Source organism: Halichoerus grypus, chromosome 1 (genome assembly GCF_964656455.1).
Source record: "Halichoerus grypus chromosome 1, mHalGry1.hap1.1, whole genome shotgun sequence".
NCBI lineage: Eukaryota > Metazoa > Chordata > Mammalia > Carnivora > Phocidae > Halichoerus > Halichoerus grypus.
This window is the reverse complement of record NC_135712.1, coordinates 69,126,983-69,145,101: the sequence shown is the minus strand read 5'-3', so window position 1 is coordinate 69,145,101 and position 18,119 is coordinate 69,126,983. Positions and strand designations below refer to the sequence as shown.

The 18,119-nt window shown below is 39.8% G+C and overlaps 1 protein-coding gene and 1 long non-coding RNA gene across 5 annotated transcripts in view; both read left to right on the top strand.

Annotated features, from left to right (window-relative positions):
- The window catches only part of ZNF148 (zinc finger protein 148), a 124,342-nt gene extending 117,514 nt beyond the window's left edge, over positions 1 to 6,828 (top strand). For all 4 annotated transcript variants that reach the window (XM_036071640.2, XM_036071637.2, XM_036071639.2 and 1 more), the window contains one exon: positions 288 to 6,828. In XM_036071640.2, coding sequence (XP_035927533.1) covers positions 288 to 1,886 — 1,599 coding nt within the window. In that variant the 3' untranslated portion in view covers positions 1,887 to 6,828. The remainder of the gene's footprint in view (positions 1 to 287) is intronic.
- Positions 6,829 to 17,927: 11,099 nt separating this feature from the next.
- Positions 17,928 to 18,119, top strand: part of LOC144381104 (uncharacterized) — a 30,567-nt gene continuing 30,375 nt past the window's right edge. The window contains exon 1 of the long non-coding RNA XR_013445661.1: positions 17,928 to 18,059. This is a non-coding gene — a long non-coding RNA (uncharacterized LOC144381104). The remainder of the gene's footprint in view (positions 18,060 to 18,119) is intronic.

Below are 18,119 nucleotides of genomic sequence, written 5' to 3'. Positions count from 1 at the left end.
ACTTTGTTGCAGTATGATGGACATTGAAATTCTTCTATCCTAATTAAATTATAAGATAATTCTATTAAGCTAAATTAGAAAATGTTACTAGAACTGTTTGAAGAACTCCCAGCTGCTGCTGATTAGACTTATAATAGACACCTGGCTCAACAAATTAGTATGGAATTGCTTATATTATTATACTTCTATCTGTCTTTATATTAATTCCTTTTTTCTTTTCTTTTCTTGCTTGACGAAAAAACACAAACTAAAACAAAAAACTGACTGCCAAAATCTGAATTTGACAGTATTTTTCCAGAACAGATCGTGTATTGAAACATAAACGTATGTGCCATGAAAATCATGACAAAAAACTAAACAGATGTGCCATCAAAGGTGGCCTTCTGACATCTGAGGAAGATTCTGGCTTTTCTACATCACCAAAAGATAGCTCACTGCCAAAAAAGAAAAGGCAGAAAACTGAGAAAAAATCATCTGGGATGGACAAAGAGAGTGCTTTGGACAAATCTGACCTGAAGAAAGACAAAAATGATTACTTGCCTCTTTATTCTTCAAGTACTAAAGTAAAAGATGAGTATATGGTAGCGGAGTATGCTGTTGAAATGCCACATTCGTCAGTTGGGGGATCGCATTTAGAAGATGCATCAGGAGAAATACATCCACCTAAGTTGGTTCTCAAAAAAATTAACAGTAAGAGAAGTCTGAAACAGCCACTGGAGCAAAATCAAACAATTTCGCCTTTATCCACATATGAAGAGAGCAAAGTTTCAAAGTATGCTTTTGAACTTGTGGATAAACAAGCTTTACTGGACTCAGAAGGCAATGCTGACATCGATCAGGTTGATAATTTGCAGGAGGGGCCCAGTAAACCTGTGCACAGTAGCACTAATTATGATGATGCCATGCAGTTTTTGAAGAAGAAGCGGTATCTTCAAGCAGCAAGTAACAATAGTAGGGAATATGCGCTGAATGTGGGTACCATAGCTTCTCAGCCTTCTGTGACACAAGCGGCTGTGGCAAGTGTCATTGATGAAAGTACCACAGCGTCCATACTAGATTCACAGGCATTGAATGTGGAGATTAAGAGTAACCACGACAAAAATGTTATTCCAGATGAGGTACTGCAGACTCTCTTGGATCATTACTCCCATAAAGCTAATGGACAGCATGAGATATCATTCAGTGTTGCGGACACTGAGGTGACTTCTAGCATATCAATAAATTCTTCAGAAGTACCCGAGGTCACCCAGGCAGAGAATGTTGGATCAAGCTCCCAAGCATCCTCATCAGATAAAGCCAACATGTTGCAGGAATACTCAAAGTTTCTGCAGCAGGCTTTGGACAGAACTAGCCAAAATGATGCCTATTTGAATAGCCCGAGCCTTAACTTTGTGACTGATAACCAGACCCTTCCAAATCAGCCAGCATTCTCTTCCATAGACAAGCAAGTCTATGCAGCCATGCCCATCAACAGCTTTCGATCAGGAATGAATTCTCCACTAAGAACAACTCCAGATAAGTCCCACTTTGGACTAATAGTTGGTGATTCACAGCACTCGTTTCCCTTTTCAGGTGATGAGACAAACCATGCTTCTGCCACATCAACACAGGACTTTTTGGATCAAGTGACTTCTCAGAAAAAAGCTGAGGCTCAGCCTGTCCACCAAGCTTACCAAATGAGCTCCTTCGAACAGCCCTTCCGTGCTCCGTATCATGGATCAAGAGCTGGAATAGCTACTCAGTTTAGCACTGCCAACGGACAGGTGAACCTCCGGGGACCAGGGACAAGTGCTGAATTTCCAGAATTCCCCTTGGTGAATGTAAATGATAACAGAGCTGGGATGACGTCTTCACCTGACGCCACAACCAGCCAGACGTTTGGCTAAGCAGATGTGTAAATAATACTGGCACTTTAGAACAGATTGATCAAGAGTGGGGTTACTCTGTGTAAAATGGAGTGCTGTACAGACTTAAGAGCAATGCGTTATAACAAGTTAAGCTGATAGGAATAGCACGATAATCCAATAACTGCATTTTGTTTGGTTAGTCAGCATTCTTTGAACTGCCTTACATGTTGTCACCTTTATAGAAGCAATGCATTACTTGTTTTAGAACAGAAACTTGCTATTCCACCTACACCGAGTTTAAAAGGAAAAAAAAGACTTTCGCACACTCGTTTCCTAACCGATAACGTTGTACATTCTGAGGAGATTAGTAATTGTGTGAAATTTACTCATACTGTTTCTAAGTTTTTCAGCATAGTCATTGCACTTCAGCAGGGAATCTGAGTATACTTTACAGACAGAGTGAACTTAAAAGTTTAAATGTCAAGAGATTATGGCTTAAATAAATTAGTGTGTCCTATAGGGGGGAAAAAAGAAACCAAGAAACCACCTTTTAAAAAGAATGATATGCCATATACCCTTGATTTTCGTTTCGCATTATATTGACATGTTTTTTTTTTTGAGAAAAAAAGTAATAAAAATCTGATAGTCTAAGACTCCACTATTTAAAGGCCTAATTACTTTTAAAATATGCATACTTTCAAAACTTTTACCAAAATACGTAACTGTTGAAGCATTCACTTCTCTATGGAAGTATGCATATTGGTGTCAGTTTCTTTGTACAGTTGTACTTAGATATTTTTTATGATTTTTCATGTGCAGGTATCAAGGTTTTGAAGTTTTAGTAAAAAGATATTCTGTAGATTACATTCCCAAGAACATAATGCTTACACAAAATGTATATTCCACGTTTTAAAGCTTAATTGTATTTTACTTTACATATACACTTCAGTTAACATAGAGCACTTAGAATCTATTTGGTATTTTTGATTTCTCAAAGTAAAAAAAAAAAATTAGATTTTTAGGTTTGATATGGTTGTGTCATAATCATCTCATAATTGACTATTTTAATTTTTGGCAATAAAAGGAAATTGGGTATCTTTGGAACTGTAAAACCTGGTTTAATCCTTCTCTTTCTAGAATCTTGATAGATTGGATAATTAAACAGTATCCAGAGAAACTAAAGAAATGGGCATTTTAATTGCTTATTTTATCTTGAATTACTTTTTAATGAACACTGCTCATTACAATTTTACAAACCAAAAGTGTTTACTAATTCTAGTAACTACAATTTCTTTTTCAGCTAGATGAGTGATCGGAAACTTTTTGTTGCATTTCAAAATCTAAATAAACTACAGACTTTATCCTTATACCACGAATGTTTTTTTTTTTTATACTTTGTCTTAAAGTAATACAGCATGGTACAATAAATAGTGCTTTTATATAAACACGTATATATACTTTTCTAAAAAATGACGGTTTGAGTTACACATGGACAGTTTTAATTTTTGGAAAATAACATTAGTTCTATTGATATTACTGTGCTCTTTAATTTGTTCCAACTTTTTATTTTAATTTCCAACAACTTTGTCACAATGCACATTCTGATGTAGCACCAGTGATAATCTAAAATTAATATCCTTGGAAGGTAAAACTTTATTGTTGCTAATTTCCACTTTAACTTTTATATTGGCCCTATAGATCTGCAGTCTTTATTTCAGTATAGAATGTTATACGTTTAAATTATTTTTTCTTTTATTTAATGTTATCCGAAGAGTGTTCTCATAAAGAAAGGGAACAAAGAAAATATCCACCCTTAACATCTTTTACATTTATTTTGAATATTTTGGTGTTTTATGATAATGAGTATAAATTATGTTTAATGTGGTTTCCTCTGTACTTTGGTTATTAAGCTTTGCTTGAAATAATTAATTTTCCTATTTGACAGCTTTCTTTGCTGCCAGATTTTTCAAGAATTTTAGACTTCTTTGAAGTAGATATTTAAGTTCTGCCATTACTGACTTTTAAGAATGGTGTGTGTTGTGTTACACATCACACAATTGCAAGAAGGCTTTGTTCAAGTGAGATGTTAAAGATGGAACTGTGCTCATCCTATACAGGCATTTGTATTTTTCTCATACTACTATTTGATAATAGGCATTTATTTCCTGAGTTGGTTTTTTATTTTGAGCCTGATCAAAAATTTTGTTCTATTAACAGCTTTGATGTCGTTCTTGGTACAGTATACAGTTTGTTTGTTTTAACATCACCGGCACAGTTTTTAGAATGGGACTCTACTGCTGAGCAGTTAGGGTAAGCTAAGGAAGGAAGGCCTTTGCAAATGGTAGTTATGCAAGCAGAAATTCAGGTGTTGCATTCCTGTCTTCAACACATTTCTTTAAATCTACATAATGGCAGACTTTTCTACCACATTGTAAGCATTTTTGAGAAAAGTGATACTTTAGCATAACTTACTGACTCACCATTTAAGTTTAGTAGTCATCGCTCTCTTAACTGTGAAATTCTAAATGCCTACCAGAGTTACCTTGTATTATCATCATATGATAAACATCTCAGCAGTTTGGGTTTCCCCACTTGGGTGTAGAAAGTTACTTCATTTCTGTCCGGGCATTAATAGTAAAAGTAAGTAGCCTTTTGTGCTACTGTAGATTGGAATATTGAGGATATGAGATACCCTTTTGCAATTTGTGTTTCTCATTTCTCTCAGTGAGCAAATTGTTCTATTAAAACATGCTCTTATACCGTTGAACTTTTTGGTCTTTGTGAGTAAGGTATGCTTTTTTCACTTAGGACCTACTCTCACGTTTGAAGATTGGAAACAGATTGTGTTAGATGAGGTAATACCTGTTGAACATCTTCTAAAAGCCTTTTTTTTTTTTTTTAACATCTTACTGTACACATATTTCATTTGGTTCGGAATATTTGAGTGGCTCTTAAATCTTTTGGATCTACTTGCAGATTTTCTAGTTGATACCGTAGAAACCCATCCTTTTAGCTCTGGCTAAGGACTATCAGTGGTCGGGTAATTTTCCCTTGCTGAGAGGCAAAAAAGGTCTTGTGCTCAGGGTAGGCTTTCATTTCCACAGGGGAGAGAAACTTGCAAAGTGCCAGCTAGATTAGATCTTTTGCCACTTCCTTCATTTTATCAATTTGAGTTTTTAAAGGGCTGTTTAAAAAAAAAAAAAAAAAGCCGGGAAACTTTAAAAGTAGGCATTACTGTAGTACTACATTTCTTAGACATAGAACATCTTAAACTAGAACTTGTTTTTTCACAGTATAATTACTTGAAGAAGCACTATTATAATCAATGAGAAACTTTTTGACACTGCAATTTAATTTAAACTTTTTCCGTTTCAAATTGCTTTATTTCAGGGAAATAATTTTCCAGTTGTTTTTGCTATATTCTGCAAATAAAACCGTATGTTTCCTTTTTTCACTTAAACTTTGGTAGGAAACAAAACTAAAGCAGACAAACATTTCTTGTTGTGTTTGTTGCTTTCTTTAATCCAATGGATAAAAAAGTAAAACCCTGTAAACATTATTTTATTTTTTTATGCAATACCATGCTGTAAATACGGTTCATCAAATAAGGATGTACCTATGATTGAATCTTTAATTCTGCACAGTTAGAGTTTATATATAAACGTGTCTTGACAATCAAGGACTTCTATGTGAGTCTTCCTTTATGATGTTTATTAATGTTATGCATTCCATTTGTTTTGAAGTGAGTACCAATGTGCTAATTTGTATTGTCTGAAAGTATGTAATGTTTTTACAGCTTGTTTTTAAGAATCTGTAAATATGTACAAACAAATCATAACTGCTTTATGTTAGAAGGCATATGATGTTGTACTGTATGTAAGCAATAATACATAGCAGTGCTAACTTTACAAGTAGCATCAGGAAAGTTCTAAAAACATTTCAGAGTTATTATCCTTATTTCATTTAATAATGATTATCTTTAATCAGTTTTTATAAGCAAATTCCATTGTTCCTCCTATTGGAACATAACACTGTTTACACAGCATAATTGAAGTTGCAGGGGAGACAGGCTAAATCTGACTTCATCTGTACTCACTTTCACTAAGCATTGAATGGCCTTACCACTCTTCTGCAAGATGGAGGAAGACCGCAAAACTTAGTGCCCATCACACTGAAGGAAGGGGGTGTGTTGTTTTGTTTTGGTTTTTTTCCTGCTTCTGTACTGCTACCTAACTTTGTGGTTTGCTTTGGATTTTAATATTTGTTTCTGTTTTAGATTCAAGCCCATTAAGTTTTGAGGTGACTTCAGCTCCATTGTGAAATAGTTCTCTTCATATTTCATAGCTACATTTCAATAATTCTAAACTACTTTCTACTTTGATTTTTAGATACTTATTTTTCGAGCTTGATTTCTCAGCTGATCAGATGAATTTATTCAACTTCAATACAAAGAAAGACAAACCTATTGTAGTTTGAATTGAGTAGATATTATACTGTACAGAACAGCTATTTGAACACACACATCACTGCTTTAGAAATAAAACCGCCAATTTATAAATGTATATGACCTACATTTTATAGGAGAAATGTTTTTAAATGCTAGTCATTTATATAATAATGTGCTTTGAAGGATTTGCTAGTCCACTTCTGTCACTTTTTAGTACACTGGTATCTTTTATATGTAATGTATGCTTTTTATTATTGTAGCAAAGCATTTCAGTAGAACGAATTTTGCAACAATATGGGGGAAATTTTTCATTGTTGGATTTGAATTATACTGGATTTTATCTGTGTAGTCTTGTCTTTATTTTAATGCTGTCTGGAAGGGAACTTGGTATCCAAATAAAGCAGGTAACCTCATTTTACTTCAAGGGCATACTGTGTAGTGCTGAATTTAATCTGGAAATCTGATGATTTTGAAAAGAAAAACACGTTTATAAAAATTGTACAGAAGAAATTAAATGTGTGATGGAAATCCTGATGGTGGAGCACGTTGAATTTTCTGATACATAGTGTTATTTTCCTGGGATCCCCTATGCCTTCTTTGTATTTCAACTAATAAAGGAAAAAACCCTGTCATTAAAACTGGTAGGATAATAGGATATTCTGATTATACAGTATTACTTTTCCTATCCCATTTTCTGACCCTTTCTCAGTCACTGTAAATTTTTATTTTCTATTTCCTATTGATAATTAAACGTGTACATAATATAGACACTGTTGTATAAAACTGAATGAATTGGGTTGTTATGCTTGAATGGGTAAATGGAAATATTATGGATACTGAGAATTCTTAATGTCAGAACAAATTTCCAGGAGAAAGGCATCATATGTCCTGGGAAGGTCACAGCAGATGTTTCTTCAACCCCCTGGGTTATCTGTGTGAAAGAATCAACTCTAAACTCAGTATCTTCTACAAGTGGGTCTTTCCTTCCCCACCTCCCCCCAAATACATGAGCATTAAATTTCAAAATCTACTCAGGTGAAAATTGCTTTGCAATGGAACTTATCACATTGAAATTTTCACTGTTAAAGATACTTGTGATATTTTTAAATACAAACTTTCACATCAGTAGTCAGCAGCCTGACAATTGAAATCTGGTAAGTCAGTGTGTTTTAAAATATATTTTACCCTCCAAATCGAATTGTTTTTAAACAGTTGGGAGGACTTGTTTGTTTGTTTAAATGCATTTTTTAATTGTCACTGTAAAAATAAAATCTTGCTTGACCCCATATTATGACATGAATGAATTGCTGAGCCTTTATAATACAATGAAAGCTCATTTCATGCATAGTTATGGAACATAGACATGTTCTTTAAACTGACCTATTCATTAAGTGGTTTAGTGAGTTTCACAGCTTCTGACATTGTCATGTAGTTAACCTTGCCACTTGGGGTTTATAATACCATTTTATGTATTGTGATACTAAAGGAAGCTGTTTTGTTTTATTTTTAATTGGATTATTAGACTATATTTGCAAATTCTGCATTTTAAATGTGGACACTTGGCTGTTTGAAAAATAAAAAAAAATACAGAATACAGTTTTATGAATAATTTCCTAGCTGAATTTTTCACAATATTCTGAACCAAATAACTTAAATGGCAAATATTTAAAAACTGGTGCATAGATTTATATTAAAAAGATAAAAGGATGTCTGTATGGAATTAACAGTTTTACACACAAATTGGGTAATAATTAGTAGGGCCTTGACGGTATGTAGTTTTGTGTAGAATGTATTAAGCAGTTCTAAAATTCAGGAGTCAAATGTATATCGGATGACTCTGATATTTGACACTTGAAATATGTTTAACATGGGGTTAAAAATTACATGATTTTTTTTCTTTATAGGTAAGATTCTTTTAACCCGTTATATGTGGGGCTTGGGGTTTTTTGCCCCATTAGTGAAGATAGTTTTGTTTTTATCCATTTGCCACCTTGCCAGTCCCCTGTCTTGTGACCGGTGGGACACATTGTAAGAAAGCTGTCTGCGATCAGGAGTACAGTCCAGGTCCTTGGGACAAATATAAGCAAATTGGCCTTTGCAGAGAGATTAATCCTAGGACCCTGGCTTTATTAGCATGGTGCTTTAAGTAATGATACGTAATACCACTGATAGTCTATTGATCCATTTCCTGGATCTCTGTTCTTGAATGATTAGAAATGGTAGGGAGAAGGGTGGGGAGATAACTCTACATGATGCTTCTCCTACCTTCTCAAGATTACAAGAAAAAAATGAAGTCACTTGAATTAATGCATTGTCATTGAGTCTTACTTGACAATTTATGCACAAAAGGAGTATGAAGATTTTTATGACTATATGTTTGGATAGAAATTTAATTTTTTTTTTTTCAGACTGCTGGCTGTCCTGTCCCTCACCCTCACCCCCACCCCTACCCCCACCCGTGGTCCTGTTAAGGTATTAGGATAAATTATATCTATTTGGTGGATAAAAATCAATGGAGCAGAAAAGTTTAAGTGAACTAAAGGTAAAATTTTGGGTCTCAAAATTAGTTCTTTTTGTCATTTTTCTAATGTCCTTAAAAGGACATTTTATGCACACACCCATGCAGATGTATATGCGTATGTGTGAGAGCTAGCATGTGAAATGTGATACTGTGAGAATGACCATTTTCAAAGTGATTTTCTACTTTGAAAACACAAAGTAGAAAAAAAACCGGAAAACTCAAGTTTAGAAATGGACTTAAATGGTAAAATGGGGAACATTTTGAGTTTTTGCATCTTTACCCATTCAGATGAACTTTTAAAATCATAACTTAATTTCCCCTAGCTTCTCCCATTCTTAATGAGATTCTGAAACTGATGCTTGTGTCAAAATGGTGAAGGGAGCCAAAGAAATGCATTATCTGTGATAGTAATTACGTTTCTAATGATGTGAATTCTTACTTGCTGGGGTCTAGTATTCATTGAGCATCGATCACCTGCTAAGTAACAAGCATTGTCCTGGATGCAAATAAGAGACGGTTGAGGATACTAACGTCTTTATTTGAGCATCTGAAAGGTATTTATAGTGGTATCAGTTGCAGGGTGCAGTGTTGTACTTTAGATTATGAAAGCAGATAATTGAGTGTTAAGATGTGTTGGGTGTTGTGCTGAGTAACATACCTCATTCTTCACCAAATGGGTAAGTAGATTATTTTAGGATAGATTTCTAGAAAACATATTTTAATAAATTGCAGAAGATAGAAAATATATACAGGCCAATACAGTGGAAATAAAGAACATTGTTAAAAATATCCCCTAAAGTACCAAACTTAAGGATGAATTCAAACCTGGACTGTGGAAATGAGACCGTAGCCTTTGTTCAGAAGGAACTGACCTATTATTGGAGTGGGAGATTAGTGCTCTCTAGGGATTTTGCAAACCTGAGGGGTACCTACATCAAAGTAGGGAGTTGGAAATGGATGCTAGAGGATGCCTTTCTGGAAATAGAGCCAACCGAACCAGTGCTAGTTAGTCATTTGAGCACAATCTTCATGGAGTGGTATTAATATTAATTTAAATCCATTGAAGTCATACACTACTAGTCAGTACTCCCAGCTATGATTATGATACGCTTTATGTCAAATAACTTCCACTAACCCCTCATTACGATACTCTTTTCCTTGACTATTTTCTTCAGGGTGTTTGGTCCACGGTAAAATTTACCCTTAAACTTCTAATATGACAATTTTCCTTTGGTTCCTTAAGGGAACTCCAGCACTGTCCTGCAACTTTCGTCATTGGCAACATGAGGGTTAAGACTGATTGCTAGAGCACAAAATTAAATGGCAGAAAGAGGATGCAACTGAGTTAACACATTCAGAACCACTCTTGGGTTTACTCACAGGAGACAGTCGCTGAGAGCAGTTGTCCCATGCAGTTTGCTGAGTTGGCCCTCATGACTTGAGGGCAGATGATGGTACTCAAAGGCAGTGTAACCAGCGCTGCAAGGGACAGCTTTAAATGAACCTAGTGTGATCTTGTTGAGGATGATTGTGTGACAGCAGGGCTGTAGGGTAGGGAGGCTCCACCGGCCACACCGGCAGGTTAAGAGGCAGCAAAATGAGCAAGAGACTTAAGTTGTGGCTCTCCCTTTGTGTAAGGTGGTTCAAGTCACCCTCCCTGAGCTTCAGTGTTTTGTCTGTAAGGTGGGGATTAAAAATTCCTTTCAGAATTGCTGTCAGTATCAAAGCATTTGAAATGATTTGTACACTGTAAAGCACTAAACATTTCCTAGTCATATTTTACAAGTGGCACAAAGGCAAGATAGAGCAGAATTGGACAAGGGTTTGGAAGCCTCATTTCATGTAAAGCAGATTTATTACATGTAATAAATTCCTGACTTGCTGACAATATCATCTTTTCAAAAAATTGAAGGTAGGAGTGGGTTTGTCCGGATTTAATTGACGAGCAAGGGAAAACTAGTTAGTGAGGTGGAAGTGATTTCATTTTCAGAGACCCTGGAAGGGATGCAACATTTCGGAGAACAATGTATATTGTAGTGAATGTTAAAAAGTCAGTAGACTTGCAGGGTGGGGGAAGAGGGAGAAATCACACCCTACAAAAGTAGGAATGTATTGAACCACTCAATCCCAAGCTTTTGGTTAATCAGGTACAGCAACCTATCTGCCCATGAGGGAGGCGAAAAGCACCATGGACAGTAAGGTTGAGAAGCTGCAGCCAGCTTTCCCAGGCTGGAGGAGGGCATGTAGGTCTGTGTGTATGTGCTGGACCTGCTTGTTCATCTTTTTCTTTCACCACTTTTTATTTTTCTTTCGCCATTTGTCTCCATTCTTTGCTACCTCCTTTGTTTTCTTCCTCCTGAAAGACTGGTATGTGCCACGGTGCGTATACACCAAATGGAAACAGCTGACTGATGGCATGTAATACCTGGCCTTTCATGCAAGTTAGGTTTATTTACTTCAAGTGATTTTTAGTATTAATATTCCAGGAAAATTCAAAATTGTTCATCAAGAAAAGATTGTGGGACCCCTGGATTAGTTTGTATGCTTCTCGAGGGCATTTTGTTCACAGAATATAGAACAGTGCTTCATCTGTAAGCAAAAATAAATGAATGAGTGAACAATGTTATGCAGTAAAAGAGGTATTAACAGTAGAGGTGTTAGAAATGATGGTGGAGATTTGATGGTATTAAGATGATGCTACTATGATCAGGGAGCTTGGGAATACCAGATTTCTGCGCTTGGCCACAAGCTTCTAAAGATTCCCGGAGGAGACATACACAAGGATCAATGGCTAGTGGGAAACATGGCATCTTATGTGTTGCACCTCTTTCCCAAACCCTAATGTAGAAATGGGCCAAAGGATGTGGTCAGAACTACAGGACTTCTAGAGCCATTTCCTTCCCTGTAGCTCCTTACTACCCTCTGGCTGCAGAGAAATGAGAGCAAATTCATATATAAGAAGAGCAAACAGAGAACAGGAGGTCAGAATTCCATAAATGAAAAAAAGGTCCCAGCATTTTCCCCAGCCCAGTGGCATAGGAATAAAGAAAGGAAAAGAGGGGGGTGGGCATGTCCACATGTGTGGCCTATTGGAAAGTGACTTGTGCTCACTGCTGGGGCAGCTCAGTAAATGTTCTATGATATCAATTGGATGGACAACTCATGGTGGGCTGGACTTGTGACTATTTCTCAAATCCTTTTGAACCCTCCCTTTACCACAACCACAGCCACCCTCAAGTCTTGCTGGGCTCCTACAAGTTTCTGCACATTGACTCTTGATGGCTTCCAGTCCTTTCTGCAGATCATAACCATGCAAAAACCCTTCAGAAGCTTCTCATTTGCTATTTGAATAAACACTAAGCTCCTTGCCTTGGCCTGGCGGCTGCCCATTGCCCACAGCTCCCAGCCTCCCCCACAGTGAGCTCTCATCCTCTCACGTTTGGTCATGCCCACTTCTGCCACAAAGACTGTTTATACTCTTTACCTATTAACCCCCAACCCTGACTTCAGCCCCAGCATCATTTCCTTAGAAAAGCTTATCCTGATCTCCCTGCTTAGGTCATAGCTACCCTCTCCCTGTGCCTCCCCCTACCCACCTATTTCAGACCCCCTCCCCTTCATACAGTTCCTTCTAGCATAGATGGCTGTTTGTCATGACCTGCTTATTAGTGTGAGAATTTGTTTTGATTTCTGCCTGTCCAGAGCCATCTGGCTCCCCATTGTGTGTCAGTGTTGGGCTCAGTGTTTCGTGATGAACAGATACCCGGTGAACATGGTGGAAAGAGAGCATCCAGGCCCACGAGTCACACCTCAGGGTGCGAAGAGCTTGCAGGTGCTGCCGAGGAAGCACCACCTGGGACTTTGAGGCCCTCTAGATAGCAGCCGTGGGACCCGAAAACTGGTCATGTGAGTTTCAAAATGGGAGGAAAGATGGTGGATTTTGAAAACAAGGGATAGCTGCATTTCAATCCTCATCAGATTCTAGAATGTTCATAACAACTCTGCCAGGTAGGCTTGGCAGGCCTTATCATTAACTCCATGGTGCAAACGAGGAAGCCAAGGCTTAGACACAGTAAAGACCATGGCGGAAAAGAAGAACTGGGACCCAGATTGGGGCCTGACTTCTCTCATCCTGACTCTTGAAGGCCTGTCAGCGGGTCTTCCGTGTAGGGTATTCAAGCAAGTGCTGAAGGCTAACTGTACTGTTGCCACTGTCATTCATAAAACAAACAGGACCCAGCTCATTAGGCTTCTCCCTGCACCTCCTATGTTCTCTGCTCCCACTAAATCCTGGCTCAACCCAGATGGCATGTGGCTGCTAGAGGGAGAATGCCTTCCTCCTGTCAGAGGGCAAACTCCCAGAATCAACAAACAGCGTAGATCCTGGAGGAGAAACAGGATCTCAACAGGAGCTGGGGACACCTGACAGCAGGAAAGTGGCGGCCCCTCCCTCTCCACTCAGCCCTGCGCCAGAAAGCCAGGGCAAAACTCTTCTTCCTGGGGTCCTGCCCCCACCTTTCTGAGAACTGGGAGATCTCAGCCTGTGTGAGGGGCTTGTGCTTGCGTCAGGTTTGAATTTCTTGAGTCGCCCCTTCCCACTCCCAGTTAATGCCTGCCAGCCCTTCAGACCGTCCTTCTTGCATCTGGGGCTCCTGGAAACACACCTCAACCTTTTTCTGTCTGATCTCTTCACCTGGATTAGAGAGGCTGTATTGTGTAGAGGAGAGAGCCTGGAACAGGAACCAGACCTCGGTTCAAATCCTGACTCCGCCCTCAGAGCCAGCAAACTTTCCTGAGTGTGTGCACAATTCCTGTGATTTTTTGAATAGACATGTCCCACGGAGCTGCATCACAATGACCGACTAGAAAGAAATATAGATAGATAATAAATTACTTGTGCTCTTTGAGTAATAGATTTCACAACTTCTCTTTGTCATTGAAAATTTTAACTGGAGTAGGACACCACTGTGGACAGAACATATTCTATCCCTTAAGTATTTTAAGACAGTGGCAAAAACTGCCCCCCCCCCCCACCACACACACACAAACTACTGAGCTAGAAATTCCATGTTTTTCAACCTTAGCTGTATCTTAGAATCACCTGAGGAATTGAGAAAATACTGATACCCAGGCTCCACCCCAGACCTGGGTACTGCTGTTTTCTGAAACCACCCCCAGGTGATTGTAAAGTACAGCCTGAGGAGAGGACCACCAGGCTAGTTGACCCTCGTCTCATGACCCTTCTGACTCTGGTTCCAGTTCTGATTCTAGGCTTCGAGGTAATTTTGTATATATACATATTTATATCACAATTTAATGTTTTCAACCTGTTTTTACGTTTCTATTTTGGTTGACTTTGTCCAAGCTCTGATCCTTGCTCAGGGTTCAGACTTTATGACGGATGAGGTCCTTTTTCAAGACCTGCTTTCTTCTCCAGCCTCCACACAGAGGGCAGTTCTCAGCGCCAACCACTGGAAGGGGAAGAGATGAAGGAGCTTCTGCCAGCGGCTAAGCGGGGTAAGGCCCACAGAGCAGCAACGTCACTATTGTGAACTTCAGCTTGAGTTGGAGCTGCTACTGGATGAAAAAGAAATGAGTTTAAAAACAATATTATGATTTTTTATATAACAATGAAATGAATAGAAATAACCCATTTTTTTTTACCTAGGTTGGATGCATTATGTATTCACTATCTATTGCTGAATAACAAAGTACCCCAAAACCTTGTGGCTTAAAACAACAATTTATTATGTCTCATGGTTTCTGTGGTCCACATTTCTGTGGACAGAGCACAGCAAGGACAGCTTGTCTTTGCTCTATAATGTCTGGGACCTCAGCTGGAAGAACCTAAAGCGGGGGACTAGAATCATCTGAAGGCTGGCCTCACATGTCTGGCAGTGGATGCTGGCTACTGGTGGGAACACCCACAGGTGGCCTCCCCATGTGGTCCAGGCTTCCTCACAACATGGTGGCTGAATTCCAAGCATAAGTGCTCCGAGACCAAAGAAGCCAGATGGACTGCCTACTGCTTTTATATTCTAATTTGGAAATCAAGCGGTGTCATTTCTTGCCTTCCTACTACGGGTTAAGCCAGTCACAAAGGTCCGTTCAGGCTCAAGGGTAGGGAACACAGACCCCATCTCTTTTGAAAGGAATGTTAATGTCATATTGCAAGAAGAACATATGTTAGTGCATCTTTGGAATATACTGTCTGCCCCACATTGTTTGTTTTTTGATTTTCTTACTCATCTATTTTTCAGATTCCAAAAGTAATGTGCTCATTGTAAGAAAAAATATCTCATTAAAAATCCAGAATTTGTCAGGGCACCTGGGTGGCTCAGTCGGTTAAGCCTCTGACTTCGGCTCAGGTCTTGATCTCAGGTCCTGGGATCGAGCCCTGTGCCCGCTCCCTGCTCAGAGGGGAGTTTGCTTCTCCCTCTCCCTTTGCCCTTACCCCTGCTTGTGCTCTCTTTCTTTCAAATAAATAATCTTTTTCTAAAATCCTGAATTTGTACACCTAGAAAGTAGATTTCTCTCCCATTTTACCCATTATCTCAATCCCACTCCCTAGAGATAGCCACTATTAACAGATTGATGCGTATTTTTCCATACTAACTACATACATATACACACTGCTTTATAAAAAATAACTATACACATTATTCTGCAACTTGCTGTTTTTACTTATGTGATGAACAGAATTTCATATTAGTACATATAAAGACACCTAATTCTTTTTAATGCTGGCTGTCATAGCATGGCTGTACCATAACTTATTTAATCAATCTTCTATTAATGGACATTTGGGTTCAAATTTTTTTAACTATTGCAGACTAATGATGCAGTCAGTGAACATCCCTATACTAGGTCAGATAGGGTTCTATCTTAAAAATCGAATTGTTCTTTTCAAAGGATATGCAGGGGGGCGCCTGGGTGGCTCAGTCGTTAAGTGTCTGCCTTCGGCTCAGGTCATGATCCCAGGGTCCTGGGATTGAGCCCCACGTCGGGCTCCCTGCTCCACGGGAAGCCTGCTTCTCCCTCTCCCACTCCCCCTGCTTGTGTTCCTTCTCTTGCTGTGTCTTTCTCTGTCAAATAAATAAATAAAAATCTTAAAAAAACAACAAGAAAAGATACGCAGGATACTGTTTTTCAATACAACAAAAGTGCATTTTCTTTTAAAGTACCATTGTTATGAGGTCAATCTACATTAAGCAAGATACACTTTTTTTTTCTTTGAAAATGGGTGGGTTTCTCTCGCTTTAACACTAGGAAAAGAAACAAACATCTGTTCTTAGGTCTGAAAATGCTTATAAGCTTTGAAGGGAACTTCTCATTTATTTAAAAAGTAATGAGTGACAGAGAATAGGTGGTTAAGAACAGTGGTGTGGATTTCTTTTTCTAATGTTTTTAACTCAGGCTGTTATGGAATTGAATGTGGATTCTTCAAAGTTCACACAGACACTTAGAGGATGGTTCATCAGAAGATGATGACAAACAGGAAACTAAATGGGGGCAAAAAAAAAAAAGTGTCATGTGTGATCCCAAAGTGAGTAATAAAGATGAGCCTACTGGCCATCCAGATGTGATGCATGGATATATAGTCTATTGCAATAATCTGACAGTATCATCCTGCCCACCTATCCATCCTTTGTTTACAGCCGGCTAATGTGTAATTTATTCTGGAGTCTTTCCTCTTGCAGAGAAATGTCTTTGGATGTTATTAATTAAAAAACGTCTTTGCTGGGAATGAAGTTCTGACACATTCTACAACGTGAATGAACCTTGAGGACATACTTAGTGAAATAAGCCAGGTGCAGAAGGACAAATATTGTGTGATTCCGCTTCTATGAAATATCTTGAAGGAGCAAATGCATAGAGACAGAAAGTAGATTAAAGGTTATCACCGGCTGGGGAAGGAGGGGAGTGGGGAGTTATTGCTTAATGGGTGTGGAGGTTCTGTTTGGGATGACGAAAAAGATAGCAGTCATGGTTGCACAACAAAGTGAAGGTAATTAATGTCACTGAATTGTACATTTAAAAATGGCTAAAATGGCACATTTTATGTGATATGTCTTTCCATACCAAAAAAACCTTTACTGGAGCAGGAGATGTTGGGGCTCTGTCAGTGTTCCCATGGCTTTGCCTTCCCTTTTGTTTTTAAAAGAACAACCTCTATTTTTAGGGATTTTCACACAAAGGCTCATGTGGGTGTGGGAAGTACTCCCAGCTGCCCTCCTGTTTTCAGAAGCCCACATGGAAGCCTAGCAAGTTATTTAAGGATTAGGATATATGCCAGATTGGAAATGGAGATAATTTAATCTCTCTGTATGTTAATTCAGTTTTTTTTCTGCAATCTGGGGCCCTGGAAATCTGACTTCGATCCCTAGGGAAAGCCAGTTCTGAGTCTTGCTGAAGGTGGTGAGGGCAAAAGAATTCCACTTTCTTCCAGTGGGAGGGCCACCTGGTGGGGTAGCCAGTCGCACTTGGGGATCCCCAGAGCGGGCGCAGTCTCCTCTCCCGCCCAGAGGCTTCTGCACCCGCCCAGGGGGCCACGCGGCCAGTGTGGGAGTTGCGGGCTCTCTGGCTCCCCAACCTTTCTCACTCTTGTGTGCAGGGTTGGACTACTATTCTTTAGACCTGCAGTGGGTAGTCTGGCGTCCTGTCCCATTTCTCAGGGCTGGGCACCTCAGCTGGTGGCATTGAATGGGCCGAGGGATGCAGAGGCAGTGGCTGGTCGAGTCAAGTCTGGGGGCTAGTGAAGCCCCCACTTCTCCCCCCTCCCCCGGTAACCCGGTCGGGGATCCAGATTCCCGTCCTCTCCTCCCGGGCCTGGCAGCTCTGTCGGGGAGCTCGGAGCTTTCCTGGGCGGTGCTAGGTGTGTGGACCCGACCCTGGGTGTGTGTGTCGGGGGGGGGGGGGGGGCGGGGAGGAATCTCTGCAGCCCCTCCCTCTCCACCTGGCCCCGAGGCCCGTGCTGTGCAGGCCTGGCTGGGGCGACCGAGCCCGGGCGGGACCCGCCTCTCCAGCGGGACAGCTGGGACCCGCGCAGCGCACACCTGGTCAGCCACGTGGCGGCGGGGCGGGGATAGGGCGGGCCCAGCGCTAGGAGCTCCCAGGCCCTGGAGCAGGTGAGGGTGGATGGGGCTGCTGGGTGGGGAGTGCACGAGGTGGTCCTGCGGACGGCTTCTGTCTCCGGGGAAGCACTGTCCTGTAGTACCGGGGCCAGGCGTCGCCACCTGCTCAGGTAATCCCCGCCTCTCCCGGGCCAGCGTCACCTGGTGCGCGTGTGCACCTGCGCGTCTGT